This window comes from Takifugu flavidus, chromosome 15 (assembly GCF_003711565.1).
Source record: "Takifugu flavidus isolate HTHZ2018 chromosome 15, ASM371156v2, whole genome shotgun sequence".
Classification (NCBI taxonomy): Eukaryota; Metazoa; Chordata; class Actinopteri; order Tetraodontiformes; family Tetraodontidae; genus Takifugu; species Takifugu flavidus.
The window spans coordinates 4,933,131-4,949,899 of NC_079534.1; the positions used below are offsets into that span (position 1 = coordinate 4,933,131).

The window sequence follows — 16,769 nt, forward strand, 5'->3', positions numbered from 1 at the left end:
GTTCCCAGGTCCCATATTGACGGCGTCACAGTCTGGCGCGGTGAGATGACGTAGCCTTGTTGGACGCAAACATGGTGAAAAAGCAACGTGGAAAAACAGTTTCTTCCTCAAAGCCGACGATTGTCGGGAAGCAGACGGGGAATTTGAGTTTGTTGGAGCCGTCCAGCGACGATGAGGCTCCCGAAGAGGTCACGTTTGAAGACTCGAAGGCTCAGGCTTTACACAGCATGAAACAAGCGCTGGCCGCGGTGCGGAGGTAGCTAACGAGTTAGCATTGACTGGTCCAACAAACCACATCCAGAATGTAGCAGCTGGAATAAATGCTGATAAAACACGGCTCCGACACGCTTTGGTTGTGCGTTTGGAAACTAAATAAAGGCGTGGATGCAGATGTAGAACATTTATATTTTAATATTCAGTGTTTTATCAAACAAGTTTCCATGTTTGCAGTGAAAAAGAAGTGTTGAAAGAGAAGAGAAGGAAGCGACAGGAGCTGTTCCAGGAACAAAAGGTCGGTTTTCTTAGATTAATAAGAAATGTGCGTGAAGTGATCTGATCAGGTTTTTGGTGTAATGTGGAGAAATAGAAGGTTTCTGTTCTGTCCTCATTAGAGGAGACGGATATTTTACCACATGTCCGTTTGGGGTTGTTGTGTGAAATTAATTGCATTTAATTTTGATGTCTTTCAAGAAAAGGAAACTTCTACCGGCCGACGTGTTGGAGGAATTTGATGCGACTCCTTCGAAGTAAGATTCCTCCTGCTGCTCCTTCGCTCTGGTCCGGGCAACATCTGCAGTAAAACATCTGCTTTGTTTTGCAGGAAGCAGAACCAGCCCGAGGAGGAAGGTAAAGACCCCTTTCTCTGATTTCTGGATGAGCAGAATCAAAGTGAATTCATGCTTTGATCATCACCAGCCGAGAAGACAGATGAAGAACCAGAGAAGAAGAAGGACCGAGGGAACAATTCAAGAGTGTACGTTGCTTTCTTCTAACAAGCTGCAACAGAATTGTGACTTAGAAGATGCGATCCTGACGTTCTGCACTCGTAACCTCAGAACGGAACAGTTCCGCCAAGAGGAGGCCTGTGAAACAGTGAACTTGTGTTGTTGCAGCTTTGGTGGAACCTACACGGTGATGACGGTGAAGGGGAGCGGCTCGGCGTGCTCCCAGCAGCAGGCCGCCGAGGACTTCCTCCGCTCCAGGCTCTACGGGCCAGGAAGCCGCAGGACCACATGTAGGACGGAGCCACCTCTGGTCCTGGTCTCGGAGCTGGTGGACCCACGTTCAGTCTGTGTTTTTGCTGTCCAGGTAACGAGCTGCTGTCCATCCAGAACAAGAGGGGCCGGGAAAAAAGTGCAGCGGTGGAGTTTGTGAAGAAAGGCTGGGGTGAGTTCATGAATGTAATGAATTAATTAAAAACGCAGGGAAAGGTCTTTTTATCCGGTGGTCGTTGATTCTTTTAGACCCTGAAAGGTTTTATTTTAGGGTTGTGTAGTTTTAAACATTGGCGTCGCCACGTTTGAGCCGTTCTGACTTTGTGAACTTGCAGCGTCTCAACAAAAAGCCAAATCAGAGAAGCTGAAGAAGAGGTGGCTCCAGCGGAGGCAGCAGAACCCCTCCTGAGGACGCCGCGCCGCGCCGCGCCCTCCGCACGCCACCCGTGGACTATGAGCGCTCGCTGATGTTCAGCACAGCTGGATGTGTTTAAAGAACTGGACCGTCGATTTATCCCAATTAAATCAAGAAAAGTGAACTTTTATTGATCACACGTTGGTGTTTTGTGCAGCAGAAATGAAACAGAGCAGCTCCATTAGCGGCCTGATGTTTATTCTGGGCTGATGGGATTGGAGCAGATTTAGGAAAGAAATTAAATTGCCGTCTCATTCCCTCCAGAGATGGTTAAGCTGCTGTGGCGTTTGTGAACTAGAGCATTTAGGTCCAGCAGGTGGCGCTAATGGACCGAGTGGCAGTTCTCTTTTGCAATAAATGAGTTAAATAGTTCTTTAAGATATTTGATAGCTTTATTTAACGATGAAAACGACCCCCAAAGTGACGTCATAGACCACTTCGAGTGTCTTGACCGCCCCCTGGTGGTGGACTTCACTAGGCCCCGCCCATCGCCCGTGGCTACGACACTCTTTATCTCACACAGATTTTAACTAAGCTGGGTTGCAATCTTGCGGCCTTCACGCAGCATCCAGACAGACAGCAGCAACATTTGTAGTTTAATAGAAATCTGGCCACCCTCACATGTCAGTCAGCAGTGGACAACCTGGGGGACATCGTCCTCGAGACACCAAACGGGCGAAACAGAAGGAGAACCAATGAAAAGATGAGACATCTAACTTGATCTGACCACTTTACTCGGGCATGCATAGGTTTTCGACCGTACTCAAACAGACAACAGACACTTTGTCTAAAGTTTTCTAAATGAGGTCGTGACCGCGAGCCAAGAAAGGAAACAACAGAAAAGTTACAGCAAAACTCAGCTCCACACCAGGAAAAGGGAGATGATGTCACAAGGAGCAAGAGACACTTCCTGTTTCTGACAAACCTGCTGCGGCGCCGACATCCCAAATATTTGGTTCTTTATTTGGTGCAGTTGACAATACTGAAGGTTGCGTGTTCGTCTGCTGCTTCTCGTCCCAATATCCAGAGTGATTAACGTGGCTCGTTTCTCTTCCACTGCTGCTCAAAAAGAGCAAAATCTGAAACAGCCCCGTGGGGGGGTGGTGGGGGGGGTCCTGAGGCCTGGCTCAGGTAGCAATGGTAGAGCAACAACCGCTGGGTCGTTTAACGGGAAATAAAACATCCGAGGAGGCAGAAAAGGGGAAAAAAAAAAATCACCTTTCAATCAAAAGTTGGACATTTCTTCCTTTTTTTAAAGGACTGAAGGTCAGATCGAGCGTAAAGGTCTGAGCAGTCAGAACGTTTCTGGGGGAACTGAAGAGGAAAACGGGCTGCTGCAGGGGTCCAGGAACACCAGGCAGAATCTAAATATCGCTGATATCATTTGGATAAATTCTTCCTAAATGCTGACACGTACACACGCTGGTCACTGCTCGTCGGTGGAACTGGGACCTTTATTATAGCAAGTTGGTGGAATTTGCTCTTGCTGGCGCACAACAAATATACTGTGAATGCAAGTAACAATAATTAATATAATGATGATTAGAATAATAATAATAATAGTCATCTTCTGCACCGCACCTTGTAAACCTGGAAAACTAAAAACAAAAACAGGAGCCAGGCGACGGCCGTCCCCACATCGCCAATCAAAACCAAAAGGATAAAAACAAGGAAAAGACCCATTTTCTGGCTTCAGTAAAGTCCACATGCGTCGCTCCATCTCAGCCAAGTCCTGAAGTTGAGTGAAAGGGGGGGGGGGGGGGGGTGCAGGGGCTGGAGGGGGGGCTGCCGGTACGGGGGGCAGGTTCACAGCCCTCACGCCCCGCTTTGTTTCGCTGTTGTTATTTTTAAACTTATGTGTGACCCAGAGTTCTTTCTCACCAGTTCGTCCCCCCGGGTGACCTGATTCTGCACTAGTTTAGCTCTCCGAGGATTTTCAAGTTGCCCGCTCCTGGCTGGCGCCCCCTGCTGTCCGGCAGGTCGATGCAGACGGCTCCAGGTGCTGGAGGTCGGGGGTGGGTTTGTGAGGCCAGCCAAGGAGGGAGGGTGTGTGTGTGTGTGTGTGTGTGTGTGTGTGTGTGTGGTGTGTGTGTGTGTGTGTGTGTGTGTGTGTGTGTGTGTATGCGCAACAGTCTGCCCAGAAGCAACTCCAAGTCAGGAGAAGCAGAAGAGGAAGTGAGTGACCTGGTTTAACTCTACTAGTTAATGTGCAGAGGAGCGACTCCTCCACAAACATAAATACACTGATGGAGGAGGTGGGAGGAGGTGGGAGGAGGCGTTTCTGAACAGATCTGAGTGTGTGTGTGTGTGTGTGTGTGTGTGTGTGTGTGTCTCTACAGAGCTAGTGCAGGTAATCGTCCACGGAGGCGAAGGCGCAGGAGCCGCTGCCGGTCCGGGCCATGAGGGCGAGGCACTGGGCAGCCTGGCCCACGGCCTGAGCCAGGGGCGGCTGCTTGGGCAGGTTGTGGGTCTCTGAGGACAAGAAGGGAGAGAAAAGTCAACCGTGAGGACAAAACAGTCCAAGCCGACGCGCGGCTCCTGATTCTACAATGTTTATGTTCCAAATCTTAAGTTCTGTGAATATTCCTGTAGCACTAAACTACCGAGCACAGCTGGAAATGGCTCCTAAACCCTTTTCTTTCCCTGTTCTTGTGATTATCCTGGAATTCTGGATGATGTCACAGCTGCCAAACATCTGCGAGCATGTGTGACTGACGTCCAGCTGCTGCTGACCCACTTCTCCTCGAGCCTCATCCAGGTGAACCGAAGACGGTCCAGATGGAGAGCCCGGTGTTGCGTGTGCTCATGCCTCCACGGGCGATGCTGATGGCGGCGCCGGCCTACCTAATATTGCACTGTTGAGGGTGGAGCACACGGGCTCTCTCTGAATGGCGTCCAGCTGGTATCCAACCGGGCTGTTCCAGGGGTCCGAATAGGCCAGCAGGCTGAAGGCGTCCTGCAACACCACAGCAGGTCACGGGTCACACCTCCGTTGAGACCTGATGGATGGACCCCTTCCACCATTTCAGCGGTTTTACCTTGAGCATCTTCTTGTTGGCCGAGTTCTTGCCGCACTCCCGGCGCAGGTGTTCGCTCATGCTCTGCAGTTCTCTGCCAAAGTGGATCATCCTCTCGATGGCGGCCTGGCTGCCGCCACACAGCTGCCTCTTGTTCTGGGCAGACTCCACCTCTGCAACAGCAACAGGGGCAGCGTTAGCACGATAGCGGGGGGGGCAGGTCTCTGTGTGGGGGGGCGGGAGCAGAACGGCTCCAGGCTCCACCCACCCATGTCGGCCTCGCAGTCCTCGGGCTCGGTGGCGTGTTTGGAGCTGCCGTTGAGGAACCCATTGGAGGAGGATTCTGTCACTCCGTTGGTGAAGTGGTCAACTTCCATGTCCACGTCACTACTGAGGGAGACAGAGACAGACGGAGCTGCTGGAAACATCTGGATGCTAACGGATGCTAATCGCCGTCTTTTCCCGCCATCTGGGATTTCAGGATGCATTCTGACCTGCTTATGGTCTGTTGGCTGCGGCTCCCGTTGAGGCTAAGGTCAGACCCTGGGGGGCTGGGACCGGAGCCCGCGGGGCAGGACTTGTGACTGTGGGGGGAGGAGCTGTGGCTCTTGTTGGTCGTCACGCCGTTGCAACAGTTGCTGTCGTATCCTGGAAACAGCAGCAGAACTTAGACAGTGAGGAGTTCACCTGCACCTGCTGAGTGTCCCCCAGCCAGCAGACGTGTGGGGGGGGGCACACGTGCAGATGTGAGGCACAGCTGGCTCGTACCTGAGAGGTAGGGCTGCGAGCTGTTGGGTTTGTGGCTGGGGCTGCCGAAGGGCCGGGGGGAGCCGGGGTAACTGTCCTGAGACTTTGGGCTGCGTCCTCCCAAACACCTCACCTCGCTGTCCGTCCCATTCACCATCTCGATGAACTGCCTCACCCTGGAGGCGGGAACACGCCGATAAAGCCTCGCTGAAGGTGCGGGCTGCTTCGCCGTTCTGGACTCGGTCTTACTTGAGCATGAAGAGCAGGTCTGGGTTTCTCTCCAGGAGGTTGGGGTAGAGCTGCTGGGTGGTCTCGATGGCCTCGCCCATCCGACCTGATAACACCAGCTTCTGGATCTCTGTCGATCACAAAGGTGGCATCAGAACTCTGGTGCTGTGATGGTGTCAGAGCGCTGGTGATCAGGCAGCCACTCACTCTGTCTGTTTTTGATGGAGGCCAGCTCCTCGTGCACGGCCTGGTCTGTGGATTTGGCAAAAGCTTCAGCTGTGGCACAATAACTGTGATGCACCAGGTAGGAGGCCACCATCCTGACAGGGACCACAAGCACAAGGGGGTCAAACCACCGAGCTTCCGAGTGTAAAGGTGTGTAAAGGTGTGTTACAGGTGTGTAAAGGTGCGTTACAGGTGTGTAAAGGTGTGTTAACGGTGTGTAAAGGTGTGTTACAGGTGTGTAAAGGTGTGTTAACGGTGTGTAAAAGGTGTGTAAAGGTGTTCTTACAGGTGTGTTAACGGTGCGTAAAGGTGTGTAAAGGTGCGTTACAGGTGCGTTACAGGTGTGTTACAGGTGTGTTAACGGTGCGTAAAGGTGTGTAAAGGTGTGTTAAGGGTGTGTAAAAGGTGTGTAAAGGTGCGTTACAGGTGTGTTACAGGTGTGTTACAGGTGTGTTATCTGGCAGATCCGTGCTCCACAATGACATCACCCCCCCCCATCCTGAAAGCTTAAACTTCTTGTTGCAGGCTGCCACACGACGTTCCCTGGATCAAGGCTCCCCTCCCCCCACACAGACGCCCAATCCCCCATCAAATGGAGATTAAATCCATTCAGGATGAGTAATCATAGCAACGCAGAGCTAATCCCATCAGGGCACGGCTAACGAGAGAGTGCATCCCAGCTCTGAAGGGCTCCGTCTGGGTCGGCTGCTCCACACCGTCCAACCACCCACAGGCTACAGACAGAACCAGCCAACATACACAGGTGGCTCCATCAGTTTCCCTTCATTTGTATCTTAAAGGTAATGGCGGTGCTCCTCCTGAGCCGTTAGGGACATGAGTGTCCCCGTGGACCCCACCTAGAGTCACGGTTCAATATTTCTGACGTCAGGATCAGATGATTCTTGACTGAACTTACTTCTGGATCATCGACTGCCACTCGCCTTCACGTTCTCCGATTGGGAAGTGGTCGATCTGGGCCTGGATCTTCGTCCTCCACTCGCGCATGTAGTCTTCAATGTCAAAGACAAAAGGGTGCTGCCCAAAGTTAGCATCCACCACCTCCCCGGGGGTCTGGAGACCCACCGTTGGGTACAGGTTGGGCTGCAGCGGTGAGACATGAGAGAACAAAGAGACGAGGAGAAAACTGAGGAAATCTGAGGAACCCGTTTGTCCACAATATCCAAATCTACTGGCACCATTTAAAGAGCTGTAACCAGAGACGAGGCAGAAGATCACAGCTTCTGTGGCCACATGAAGAACCTCAGGAGATCCAGTGAACGAGCTAAACAGGTGATCCAGAAAGATCACTCATGCACGACCACAAGTGTGTAGGACGACATGGAAGATCTGCTCCGCTTCCCACAGCAGAGCATCCAGAGCATGTGGCAGACAGACAGGAAGGCAGACAGACAGGAAGGCAGACAGACAGGCAGGCAGACAGACAGATGTGTGCAGAATGTTTAAGAAGGAGCCCTCAGAATGGTTCCTGTTGAGGTGGATCCGAGTCCTCATAGGAGCTCTTACAAAAGGTCCGTTTGTGTTGTGCTGCTGTCACGGTCCAATAACCACAAAGGTCAGCGGCGCCGAGGTGACGTACGTGACGATCCGGCATTAGAGGAACATGAATGTCTGGCTCCTGGCCAAGCCCGTTTGGTTGCTCAATGGATTATTGTTGTGGCTAAGACTCTTATTTTCTGCTGCCATGAAAACGCTGCTGATCCCATCAGCTCCCTCTGAGGCAGCACAAGCGTCTCGCTCCGTTTCCACCGGTGACCAACGACGGCGACGCTCCCCAGCAGCTGGAGCCACCTCCAGCTAGAGCCACCCTCAGCTAGAGCCACCTCCAGCTAGAGCCACCCTCAGCTAGAGCCACCTCAGCTAGAGCCACCCTCAGCTAGAGCCACCTCCAGCTAGAGCCACCTCCAGCTGGAGCCACCTTCAGCTGGAGCCACCTCAAGCTGGAGCCACCTCAAGCTGGAGCCACCTTCAGCTGGAGCCACCCTCAGCTGGAGCCACCCTCAGCTGGAGCCACCCTCAGCTGGAGCCACCTCCAGCTGGAGCCACCTCCAGCTGGAGCCACCCTCAGCTGGAGCCACCCTCAGCTGGAGCCACCTCCAGCTGGAGCCACCTCCAGCTGGAGCCACCTCCAGCTAGAGCCACCTCCAGCTAGAGCCACCTCCAGCTAGAGCCACCCTCAGCTGGAGCCACCTCCAGCTGGAGCCACCCTCAGCTAGAGCCACCCTCAGCTGGAGCCACCTCCAGCTAGAGCCACCTTCAGCTGGAGCCACCCTCAGCTAGAGCCACCCCAGCTAGAGCCACCCTCAGCTGGAGCCACCCTCAGCTGGAGCCACCCTCAGCTAGAGCCACCCTCAGCTGGAGCCACCCTCAGCTGGAGGCACCCTCAGCTAGAGCCACCTCCAGCTGGAGCCACCCTCAGCTGGAGCCACCCTCAGCTGGAGCCACCCTCAGCTGGAGCCACCTCCAGCTGGAGCCACCTCCAGCTAGAGCCACCCTCAGCTGGAGCCACCTCCAGCTAGAGCCACCCTCAGCTGGAGCCACCCTCAGCTGGAGCCACCCTCAGCTGGAGCCACCTCCAGCTGGAGCCACCTCCAGCTAGAGCCACCCTCAGCTGGAGCCACCCTCAGCTGGAGCCACAGCCACCCTCAGCTGGAGCCACCTCCAGCTGGAGCCACCTCCAGCTGGAGCCACCCTCAGCTGGAGCCACCCTCAGCTGGAGCCACCCTCAGCTGGAGCCACCTCCAGCTAGAGCCACCCTCAGCTGGAGCCACCTCAAGCTGGAGCCACCTTCAGCTGGAGCCACCCTCAGCTGGAGCCACCCTCAGCTGGAGCCACCCTCAGCTGGAGCCACCTCAGCTGGAGCCACCTTCAGCTGGAGCCACCTTCAGCTGGAGCCACCTTCAGCTGGAGCCACCTCCAGCTGGAGCCACCTCCAGCTGGAGCTGGAGCCACCTCCAGCTGGAGCCACCCTCAGCTGGAGCTGGAGCCACCTCCAGCTGGAGCTGGAGCCACCTCCAGCTGGAGCCACCCTCAGCTGGAGCTGGAGCCACCTCCAGCTGGAGCCACCTCCAGCTGGAGCCACCCTCAGCTGGAGCTGGAGCCACCTCCAGCTGGAGCTGGAGCCACCTCCAGCTGGAGCCACCTTCAGCTGGAGCCACCCTCAGCTGGAGCCACCCTCAGCTGGAGCCACCCTCAGCTGGAGCCACCTCAGCTGGAGCCACCTCCAGCTAGAGCCACCCTCAGCTGGAGCCACCTTCAGCTGGAGCCACCTCAGCTGGAGCCACCCTCAGCTGGAGCCACCTTCTTCTCCACCCATTGGTGGGTGGTTCCACAGCAGCAGCTCAGCAACGCTCCAGTCGTCCCTGGTTTCCTCCTCTAACGTCCTAAAGTTAGATCTCGTTGTCTGCAGCAAAGGTTCAAAGTGTGTGTGGCTGAAGGAGATGTTGGGGATTCCAGTCTCCTGCTGCTGCTGCTGGAGGGAATGTTGGGAACAACAGAGGAGCTGCAGCTTCTTCACATCTTCAGGATCCAGGACTTAGAAACAGGCAGCAGAGCTGATTCTGTTCCGGTTCCACAAGCCACCAGCAGATTAGAGTAGTAGTAATAATAATAATAATAATAATAATAATAATATAATAATAATAATAATAATAATAATAATAATAATAGTGTTGTGATGCTTCAGAGGTGGGGGGGTCCAGTGGGAACATCTCTATAAATAGCTTCATGTCCTACAATTTGCATTCATCAGAGGAAGTAACAGGTTCCTTGGATCAGGCTGTAGTCCGAGTACTTACGGGGAGGTCTGTGAAGGCGATACCTGCAGAGAAGAGCAGAGAGTCCATCATTATGCACGCACACGCGCACACACACACACACTCACACACACACACACAAATCTGATTCCTCGTGTTCTGAAATCAGACGGCGGTAACGCTGCTCTGCTGCTGTGTGGTGCTGCTGTGTGGTGCTGCTGCTGTGGTGCTGTGGTGCTGTTGTGTGGTGCTGCTGCTGTGTGGTGCTGTGGTGCTGTTGTGTGGTGCTGCTGTGTGGTGTGCTGCTGCTGTGGTGCTGCTGCTGTTGTGGTGCTGCTGTGTGCTGCTGTGTGGTGCTGCTGTGTGGCGCTGCTGTGCGGTGCTGCTGTGTGGCGCTGCTGTGCGGTGCTGCTGTGCTGCTGTGTGGTGCTGCTGCTGTAGCGCTGCTGTGCTGCTGTGTGCTGCTGCTGTGCTGCTGCGCTATGCGAGCGTGGCTGTGCTTGTCGTGCACACGCCTGGTCCTCACCGAGGCTGTGGCCGTTCTTTGTGTAGAAGCAGGTGTTGTTGATGAGGTTAACGCAGCAGCCAATCACGTCGCCCGTCGTAAACGTGGGTCCATACGGCTGCCCGGTGCCAGAGGAGCAGAAAGAGTGTCCGTCGTCTCCATGGTAACCATACGAGTGCTTGTCCCATCCTGGGACAGTCAGAGGAGAAACCAGTGAGCCAATGAGGACGTGTGAACACAGCGCACCAACACACACCACACACACACACACACAAACATTGAACCACCACCAGACGTCACATCAGCCATTTGTGTTCAGCCACTCAAAATCCAGCCAGTAAAGTCTGGTTCTGGTTCTGGTTCCACAACAGTGTCCAGCTGCTGGGGAACCTCTGCTGTATGGCCCAGTACCAGTGGAACACACCAGGGACACCAGGCTGACCTCTGACCCTGGCTCACCTTTGACCACCTCTGGCTGACCCCTGGCTCCCCTCTGACCCTGGCTCCCCTCTGACCCCCGGCTCCCCTCTGACCCTGGCTCCCCTCTGACCCCCGGCTCCCCTCTGACCCTGGCTCCCCTCTGACCCCCGGCTCCCCTCTGACCCCCGGCTCCCCTCTGACCCTGGCTCCCCTCTGACCCCCGGCTCCCCTCTGACCCCCGGCTCCCCTCTGACCCTGGCTCCCATCTCCCAGTAAGCTTGTTTAAAGAGCCTTTATCTGTCACCAGGGACTCTGCGCTGAGCTCTGGGCCTCCTGTTATCTGGACCAGCTCCTGGGTGGGTCCAGGCCTCCGTCACTGATAACCCCCACCCACAACCATGGGGGGGGGGGGGGGGGGGGGGGGCTGCCATCTCAAACGTCCTGACCTCCATTTGCCCACTAATCATCTGTCTGCTTTGTCAGAACCGGCCCAGTTAAACCCTCTGGACCTCCGTCTCTACTCTCCAACCTGTCTGTGCCCACGGGACAGGTGGACACTGGACCCACCCACAGACAGGCAGACAGGCAGGCAGACAGGCAGGCAGACAGACAGGCAGACAGACAGGCAGACAGACAGGCAGACAGACAGGCAGGCAGACAGGCAGGCAGGCAGGCAGACAGACAGACGGGCGTCTCACCGGGGAGTCTGTTCATGTTGACGCCCTGCGCCGACAGGCCGATGCCCATGTACCTGAGGGAGCAACACAGGGGTGAGGAGGCGCCAGATGATGCAAGAACTAAGAGCAGGACCAGGACCAGGACCAGGACCAGGAGGCTGCTGGGGTCTCTGGAGGTCCTGGGGAGGTTCTACCACCCTGCTGGACCCGCTCTGCTCCCGTCCTTCACTCACCCATCGCGGCCTTTGCTGATGATCTTCACCTCAAAGTAGTAGACGCCACAGGCCGCGGGGATGGGGTGGGTGGCCCGCACAGAGGCCGCGTCCTTGGGGGTCTTCCCATGACCTGGGGGAGCAGGGGTCAGACTAGTTACAGCATCGCTGGCACAGGACCTGCTGGTTAGTGAGCCCTGCTGGTTAGTGAGCCCTGCTAGTTAGTGAGCCCTGCTAGTTAGTGAGCCCTGCTAGTTAATGTCCCCTGCTAATTAATGATCCCTGCTAGTTAGTGACCCCTACTAGTTAGTGAGCCCTGCTAGTTAGTGAGCCTTGCTAGTTAGTGAGCCTTGCTAGTTAGTGAGCCCTGCTAGTTAGTGAGCCTTGCTAGTTAATGAGCCCTGCTAGTTAAAGAAAGATCAACTGGTTTGTTGACTAGAGGTTTCTCCCCTGAGATTCCGAGGTTGATCTCTTTAGATCTCTAGATTTCATCATCTGCTGGAGGTTCTGGCTGCTTTGATCAGTGAGCAGGAACCAAACGCTCTGACCCAGCCGCAAGGAATTATGGGATGGAAGTGAGGGGTGAGACACACGGACATGTGATGATCAACAGATCACTCACACTGAAGCTTCAGGACCTGATCAATGCTGATGGTGACCACCATTGTGTAATAACACAAATGTGACCACCATTGTGTAATAACACAAATGTGATCACCATTGTGTAATAACACAAATGTGACCACCATTGTGTAATAACACAAATGTGATCACCATTGTGTAATAACACAAATGTGATCACCATTGTGTAATAACACAAATGTGATCACCATTGTGTAATAACACAAATGTGATCACCATTGTGTAATAACAGAAATGTGATCACCATTGTGTAATAACACTCTGGGATCAGTTGTCCTTAATCAGTGTGTCAACAATGCAGACCGTCCCAGTGTGGAGACAGTCAAATGTAAACGTCCACTAATGTCTTCTGATGAAGCAGGAAAGGACGAGGACACAAGGAAGGAGCCGTGGGAAGGGGACATGTGGGGACATTTGGGCCCGGGAGAGCCTGGTCCCACATGGGTCTGTGGTGGAAGACAGTAGAAGACAGGAAGATCCACCACATGTGTATGTGTGTCCTGACACCAGTGTCCCCCCTGGCACCAGTGTCCACCCTGACACCAGTGTCCACTTCCCAAGGCCCTTGTCCTCCCCAGTCTGATCACGCTATATTGTCCCATATGGACCTACTGTGGACGTCCTTCCGTCCCCGCGCTGGTTCCTCACAAGCAGCATTAAAAACTACTTTTTATTCTGATCCTTCGTTTTTACGCGATTTTAAAATGGCCTAAACTTGGCAGCTTGACACTGACGTCAGCGACTGGTCACAAAACTGGTAAACTGGTTAACACGGTGGCCACCAAGCCTCCGACCTAGTTGTAGGGTTTTGGCCGAGGAAACACCTCGCCAGCTGGTCGGGTTGCAAGATGTCCTCTGCCTTGTTGTTGCTCAGCTACTAGCCTAGCTAGCCTAGCCTACTTTGTTTTTAGCAGCTGGCTGGGCTCCTCCAAACGTTGGACAAAGCTAACGTTAGCAAACTTCAGCGCCTTCAGCGTTGCAGCAATAAAGTGTCGAGTGTGTCGTCGTGTCATACCTTTGTAATGAACGCGGAGGTTGTTCTGAGACAGGCCGATGTAGCTAAACTTGTCTTTCGGGCTCCAGGAGCGGGGAAGCGGCGTCTCGTTTTCATTAACTGCGGGATAAAGCCGTCGGAGTCTCTGACTGAGCTCCTTTTCCTGCTCGTTCAGGAGCGAGTCTCCGTGGACAACGGCCGACATGAGAAAGCCACTTCCAGAAGACTGTCCAGACATGACGGCGAAACGAGTCTTGGTGAATTGGCTTGTCAGCAACAAGCCAGAGCCACTTGTGTCCGTCAGTGTCAAGTTTTAAAGGGGGTTAGCAAAGCTAGCTAGCAGGCTAGGCTAACTGGCTTCGCTGGTCGTTGAGAGGCAGCCAGTGCGAGCTAGCCTACTTGCTAATCAGGCTAACGCGTTTAGCTCGATCAGGAAAGGCGAAGCGATCGCACAAATTGCTCAGAATGACATTAGTCGACACACGGCTACGAATAGAGACACCCGCGGGAGGTGGCGAGGCGCGTAGGAGCGGCGCAAAGTGGCTAAAAGGCAGAAGAGACGGTCGTTGCCAGGAGCAAACTCACAACTGACGCTAAGCGAGACGGATCGACAAAGTGTAATGAGCTCAGCTCGGCTAGCTCGATCTTTTGTTTGTTGTCGGAGTGTTCCCGCAACTGTGATTGGCCGGCTGGAGCCCCTCACTTCCGACGGGAATGTGGCACAAACAGCCCGCAGAGCAGAGCGACGGGACCGAGTCACCGGGAATCTGTTGCCGGGGGTCCCGCAGCCACCGTCCCGGTGCTTTATGTCCCCGCTTCTGTTTAAAAATAGCTGAGCAAACTTGGTCACAGCTCGGCCAGGCTATTAATAAAGGCAATCTGCCATCAAGGTCACTATTGTGACTTTTAAAAAAACATTTCGGTCGCTCCGATGAGGGACACGCTCAAGCAGGACAGTTGGACACCGGCTTGAGCGCGTCCAACCGAGGACATGTCCTCGTCTTTGAGGCAGCGCCAGGAGGGTTTTTACAGTCAACCCTGCAGAGGTTAAAGAGCTGGACCCTCCAAGGGTGCCAATAGAAGCCTGAGATCAAAGCAGGATGTGATTGATTAGGCTCAACTTCATTAAGAGTCTCAGGAAGCGTCCTCGAGTGTGAACGCCAGTGGCACGAGGACGGCGCCCTGCGGTACCAACAGATGTTCTGAACGCTGCCGATGGGCTCAGAGGAGGGTCAGGCCAGGTCCTGCACCACTGAGGAACCACGCCGGGTTCCTTCAGCTCTGGTCTGAGGGCGTGGCCATCTGGAGGGAGGAGCTTGAGTCCTGCACGCCATCCCGTGAGAACGGTCGAAGATCCTGACCCGTCTCTCCTGGAGCCGTGGAGCGTTACTGTCATGCTTTGATGTGGCTGCAGCTCCGGGGTGTCTCCAGGTGACCTCAAGTGACCTCAGGTGAACCCTGAAATGATGCTGAGCGTCACAGCGCCACCTGGCGGCTCGGACATGCAACAGGCCGAAGTTCTCTTCGCTTTTCTGTTTTATTCCCCGCGGGCTCACGCGGACAGGAGCAGGAAGTTGCGTCCACTGACCTTTACTGCTCGTTACATTTTTGGCTTTTTGACCCTTTTCAGTTGTGTGAATAAATGTGCAGATTCACATTTTTGTTCAGTGACCAAAATCTCAGCAAAGACAAAAAGTGACCTCAAATATTCGCATCAAGATTTTATTCCAAGCGCAGCTTGCACCAAATGTGTCTACATATTGATACGTGTCAAATGGTCGTGTTTCCAAATGCCGTTACCGTGGGCAACGCCGGCGGTTGGGGAGGAAATGACGTTGTCTCTGTTTTTGTGGAGCAAAAACGTGATTTAAAGGACATCAAATTTAGCACCGAAACTAACGAGAAGACGGGAAACATGAATAACAGTTCTCAGCGTGCAGGAGGAGGTTCTGGCCCCGCTGACCTTCATCCACCGCTTCGACCCCTGACGGAGCCCAGCGGGTCCGTTTGGGTCCAGGACGGCGGCGCACGGTCCTGCAGCTGGTGGCAGACGCACCGGCAGAAGCCGTAAGCTGTGACCATGACCAGGCCGGCAGGAACCAGGCTCACCAGCAGCACCGCCGGCCGGACCAGCGCTCGGGCCGAGCCACGGCTCCACAGAGTCCAGCGGGGCGGGCCCAGGCTGAGGGAGCGGGGGTGGAGGACCTCTGGGGCTCTCGGGGGCTCTGTGATGGTGATAACCACAAAGTTAGAGGAGGTGCGGAGGGAGGAGGAGGTGGGGGAGGAGGAAGAGGAAGGAGGATTCCCACAAGAGTCCCTGACCAGGGAGCTCAGACATCGGGGGCTGAGAACCAGCTCTGTGCTCCCCTCTGTGTGCACGTGGAGGTTCCTCTGGTTCCTGCTCCGAAGAGCCAGAACTGCCAGCAGGTTGCAGTCGTCTGGGAGGCTGCTCACCGCTTCCCCGGGCAACCTGGTGACGTAGCGGCAGAACGGACACACCACGGCGCCGGGAGGCGACTCCGCCAGGTCCTGGAGCTTCACAAGGCACTTGCTGCACAGAGGGTGGCAGCACTCCAGGACCTTGGGCCTGCAGATGCCCAGGTTGTACAGGCAGGAGCAGATCTTACACTCCAGCTCCTCTGGGCTCAGCATGTCCACAAAGCCTCCACCATCGTCCTTGCTGTGCAGCCCAACCACCATCTCGCTTACCGTCCCGGTCCTGGAGAGACAGGTTCAGGTCCTGGAAAGAGAGGTTCCGGTCCTGGAGAGACAGGTTCAGGTCCTAGAGCAGGGGTGGGGAACCTTTTTCATATCGAGGGCCATTTCAATTTTTATAAAGTCCTCCGAGGGCCATACTATTATGAACACATAGGGATGCAAAAAAAAAAGTCTATAACCACTGTGTTACTAAGTCTCATGATTGCTGCATTTGAGTTTGAATTATTTATTTAGCACACATGCATATAAAATCACCAAAAAAAATAGAATAAAATGACAAACAAGTAAAATATGTTTTCATGATCATACAAAACAATAAAAAGGTGCAGAGTTGAGGCAAGAGACCCGTAAGGGCCTGTTCGAGGCCTCTACTCACAAAAACTGCAATACAACAAGATAATCAAGAAAATAAATGTAGAAAGAAAGATAAAGACAATAATAATAACAACTAGAAAGCACTCGGAGAGCGCAGACCTCCGCCAAGCACAACAATTCCTGGCATATTGTGATTTCCACCATAAATATTAGTCCCACATATACTTTGACTACATATTTAGATTCCTTGACCATAAAAACATACCGTTATCCACTGGAATCATAACAATATGTCTTAGTTCAATAGAAAAAAATTCACGCTTTGAAACATTTTACTTTGTCCGGCGCGAGCGCCTCAGCGGCGGCTACGAGGCGCGTTCACGAACTCTCCTTCGGTGTGAGGTTTCAGCTTCGTGGCTATTAATTCACTCACCACAAAACTTGCACGCGTAATATTCTCTCTGTCGGTACATGGTCGTGTGAAAGCTGCTTGTTGAGCCTCCAAACTCCGGCGAAGAGCGTTAATTTCATCCAAACTCATCTGTCCTTTCAACTCGTCGAGTTTAGCGTGTTTCGCTATGCATTTTTCGTCCGTGTCAATCAGTCCAGCCCACTACGTACATCACATGCTGTGTTCACTGACCCTGACCTTGACTCGGACATAACA

General features: G+C 53.9%; 3 protein-coding genes across 4 annotated transcripts; 1 reads left to right on the forward strand and 2 right to left on the reverse strand.

Annotated features, from left to right (window-relative positions):
• The first annotated feature begins 18 nt into the window (after positions 1–18).
• Positions 19–1,759, forward strand: nol7 (nucleolar protein 7). The gene is made up of 8 exons (XM_057056700.1): positions 19–256; positions 451–511; positions 691–746; positions 821–846; positions 916–973; positions 1,113–1,234; positions 1,309–1,386; positions 1,550–1,759. Exons 1-8 carry the CDS (start codon positions 72–74, stop codon positions 1,621–1,623), a joined length of 660 nt encoding a protein of 219 aa, XP_056912680.1. The 5' UTR covers positions 19–71; the 3' UTR covers positions 1,624–1,759.
• A 587-nt stretch (positions 1,760–2,346) lies between these two features.
• ranbp9 (RAN binding protein 9) lies at positions 2,347–13,867 on the reverse strand. Of its 2 annotated transcripts, none has more exons than XM_057056696.1 (14): positions 13,091–13,867; positions 11,455–11,566; positions 11,243–11,295; positions 10,146–10,313; positions 9,662–9,684; positions 6,763–6,947; positions 5,829–5,941; positions 5,643–5,751; positions 5,415–5,569; positions 5,141–5,294; positions 4,915–5,033; positions 4,668–4,819; positions 4,474–4,585; positions 2,347–4,101 (listed from the first exon to the last, which is right to left on the reverse strand). In XM_057056696.1, exons 1-14 carry the CDS (start codon positions 13,305–13,307, stop codon positions 3,971–3,973), a joined length of 1,803 nt encoding a protein of 600 aa, XP_056912676.1. In that variant the 5' UTR covers positions 13,308–13,867; the 3' UTR covers positions 2,347–3,970. The 2 variants fall into 2 exon arrangements, with proteins under 2 accessions (XP_056912676.1, XP_056912675.1); XM_057056695.1 differs by having other exon boundaries at positions 4,915–5,036; positions 13,091–13,863.
• A 910-nt stretch (positions 13,868–14,777) lies between these two features.
• On the reverse strand, positions 14,778–16,403 carry rnf182 (ring finger protein 182). The gene has a single exon (XM_057056699.1). The coding sequence runs from the start codon at positions 15,767–15,769 to the stop codon at positions 15,035–15,037; it is 735 nt and encodes a 244-aa protein (XP_056912679.1). The 5' UTR covers positions 15,770–16,403; the 3' UTR covers positions 14,778–15,034.
• Between the last annotated feature and the right edge of the window lie 366 nt (positions 16,404–16,769).

Bases quoted from the DNA above. Each gene is read 5' to 3' on its own strand.
- nol7 (XM_057056700.1), top strand. From the start codon at position 72: ATGGTGAAAAAGCAACGTGGAAAAACAGTTTCTTCCTCAAAGCCGACG. The intron at 974-1,112 runs GTACGTTGCTTT...GTGTTGTTGCAG, and splicing joins CGAGGGAACAATTCAAGAGT to CTTTGGTGGAACCTACACGG. The intron at 1,387-1,549 runs GTGAGTTCATGA...GTGAACTTGCAG, and splicing joins GTTTGTGAAGAAAGGCTGGG to CGTCTCAACAAAAAGCCAAA.
- ranbp9 (XM_057056695.1), bottom strand. From the start codon at position 13,307: ATGTCTGGACAGTCTTCTGGAAGTGGCTTTCTCATGTCGGCCGTTGTC. The intron at 5,295-5,414 runs GTACGAGCCAGC...TGCTGTTTCCAG, and splicing joins CTCGCAGCCCTACCTCTCAG to GATACGACAGCAACTGTTGC. The intron at 4,102-4,473 runs GTAGGCCGGCGC...TCTTGTCCTCAG, and splicing joins CCTCAACAGTGCAATATTAG to AGACCCACAACCTGCCCAAG.
- rnf182 (XM_057056699.1), bottom strand. From the start codon at position 15,769: ATGGTGGTTGGGCTGCACAGCAAGGACGATGGTGGAGGCTTTGTGGAC.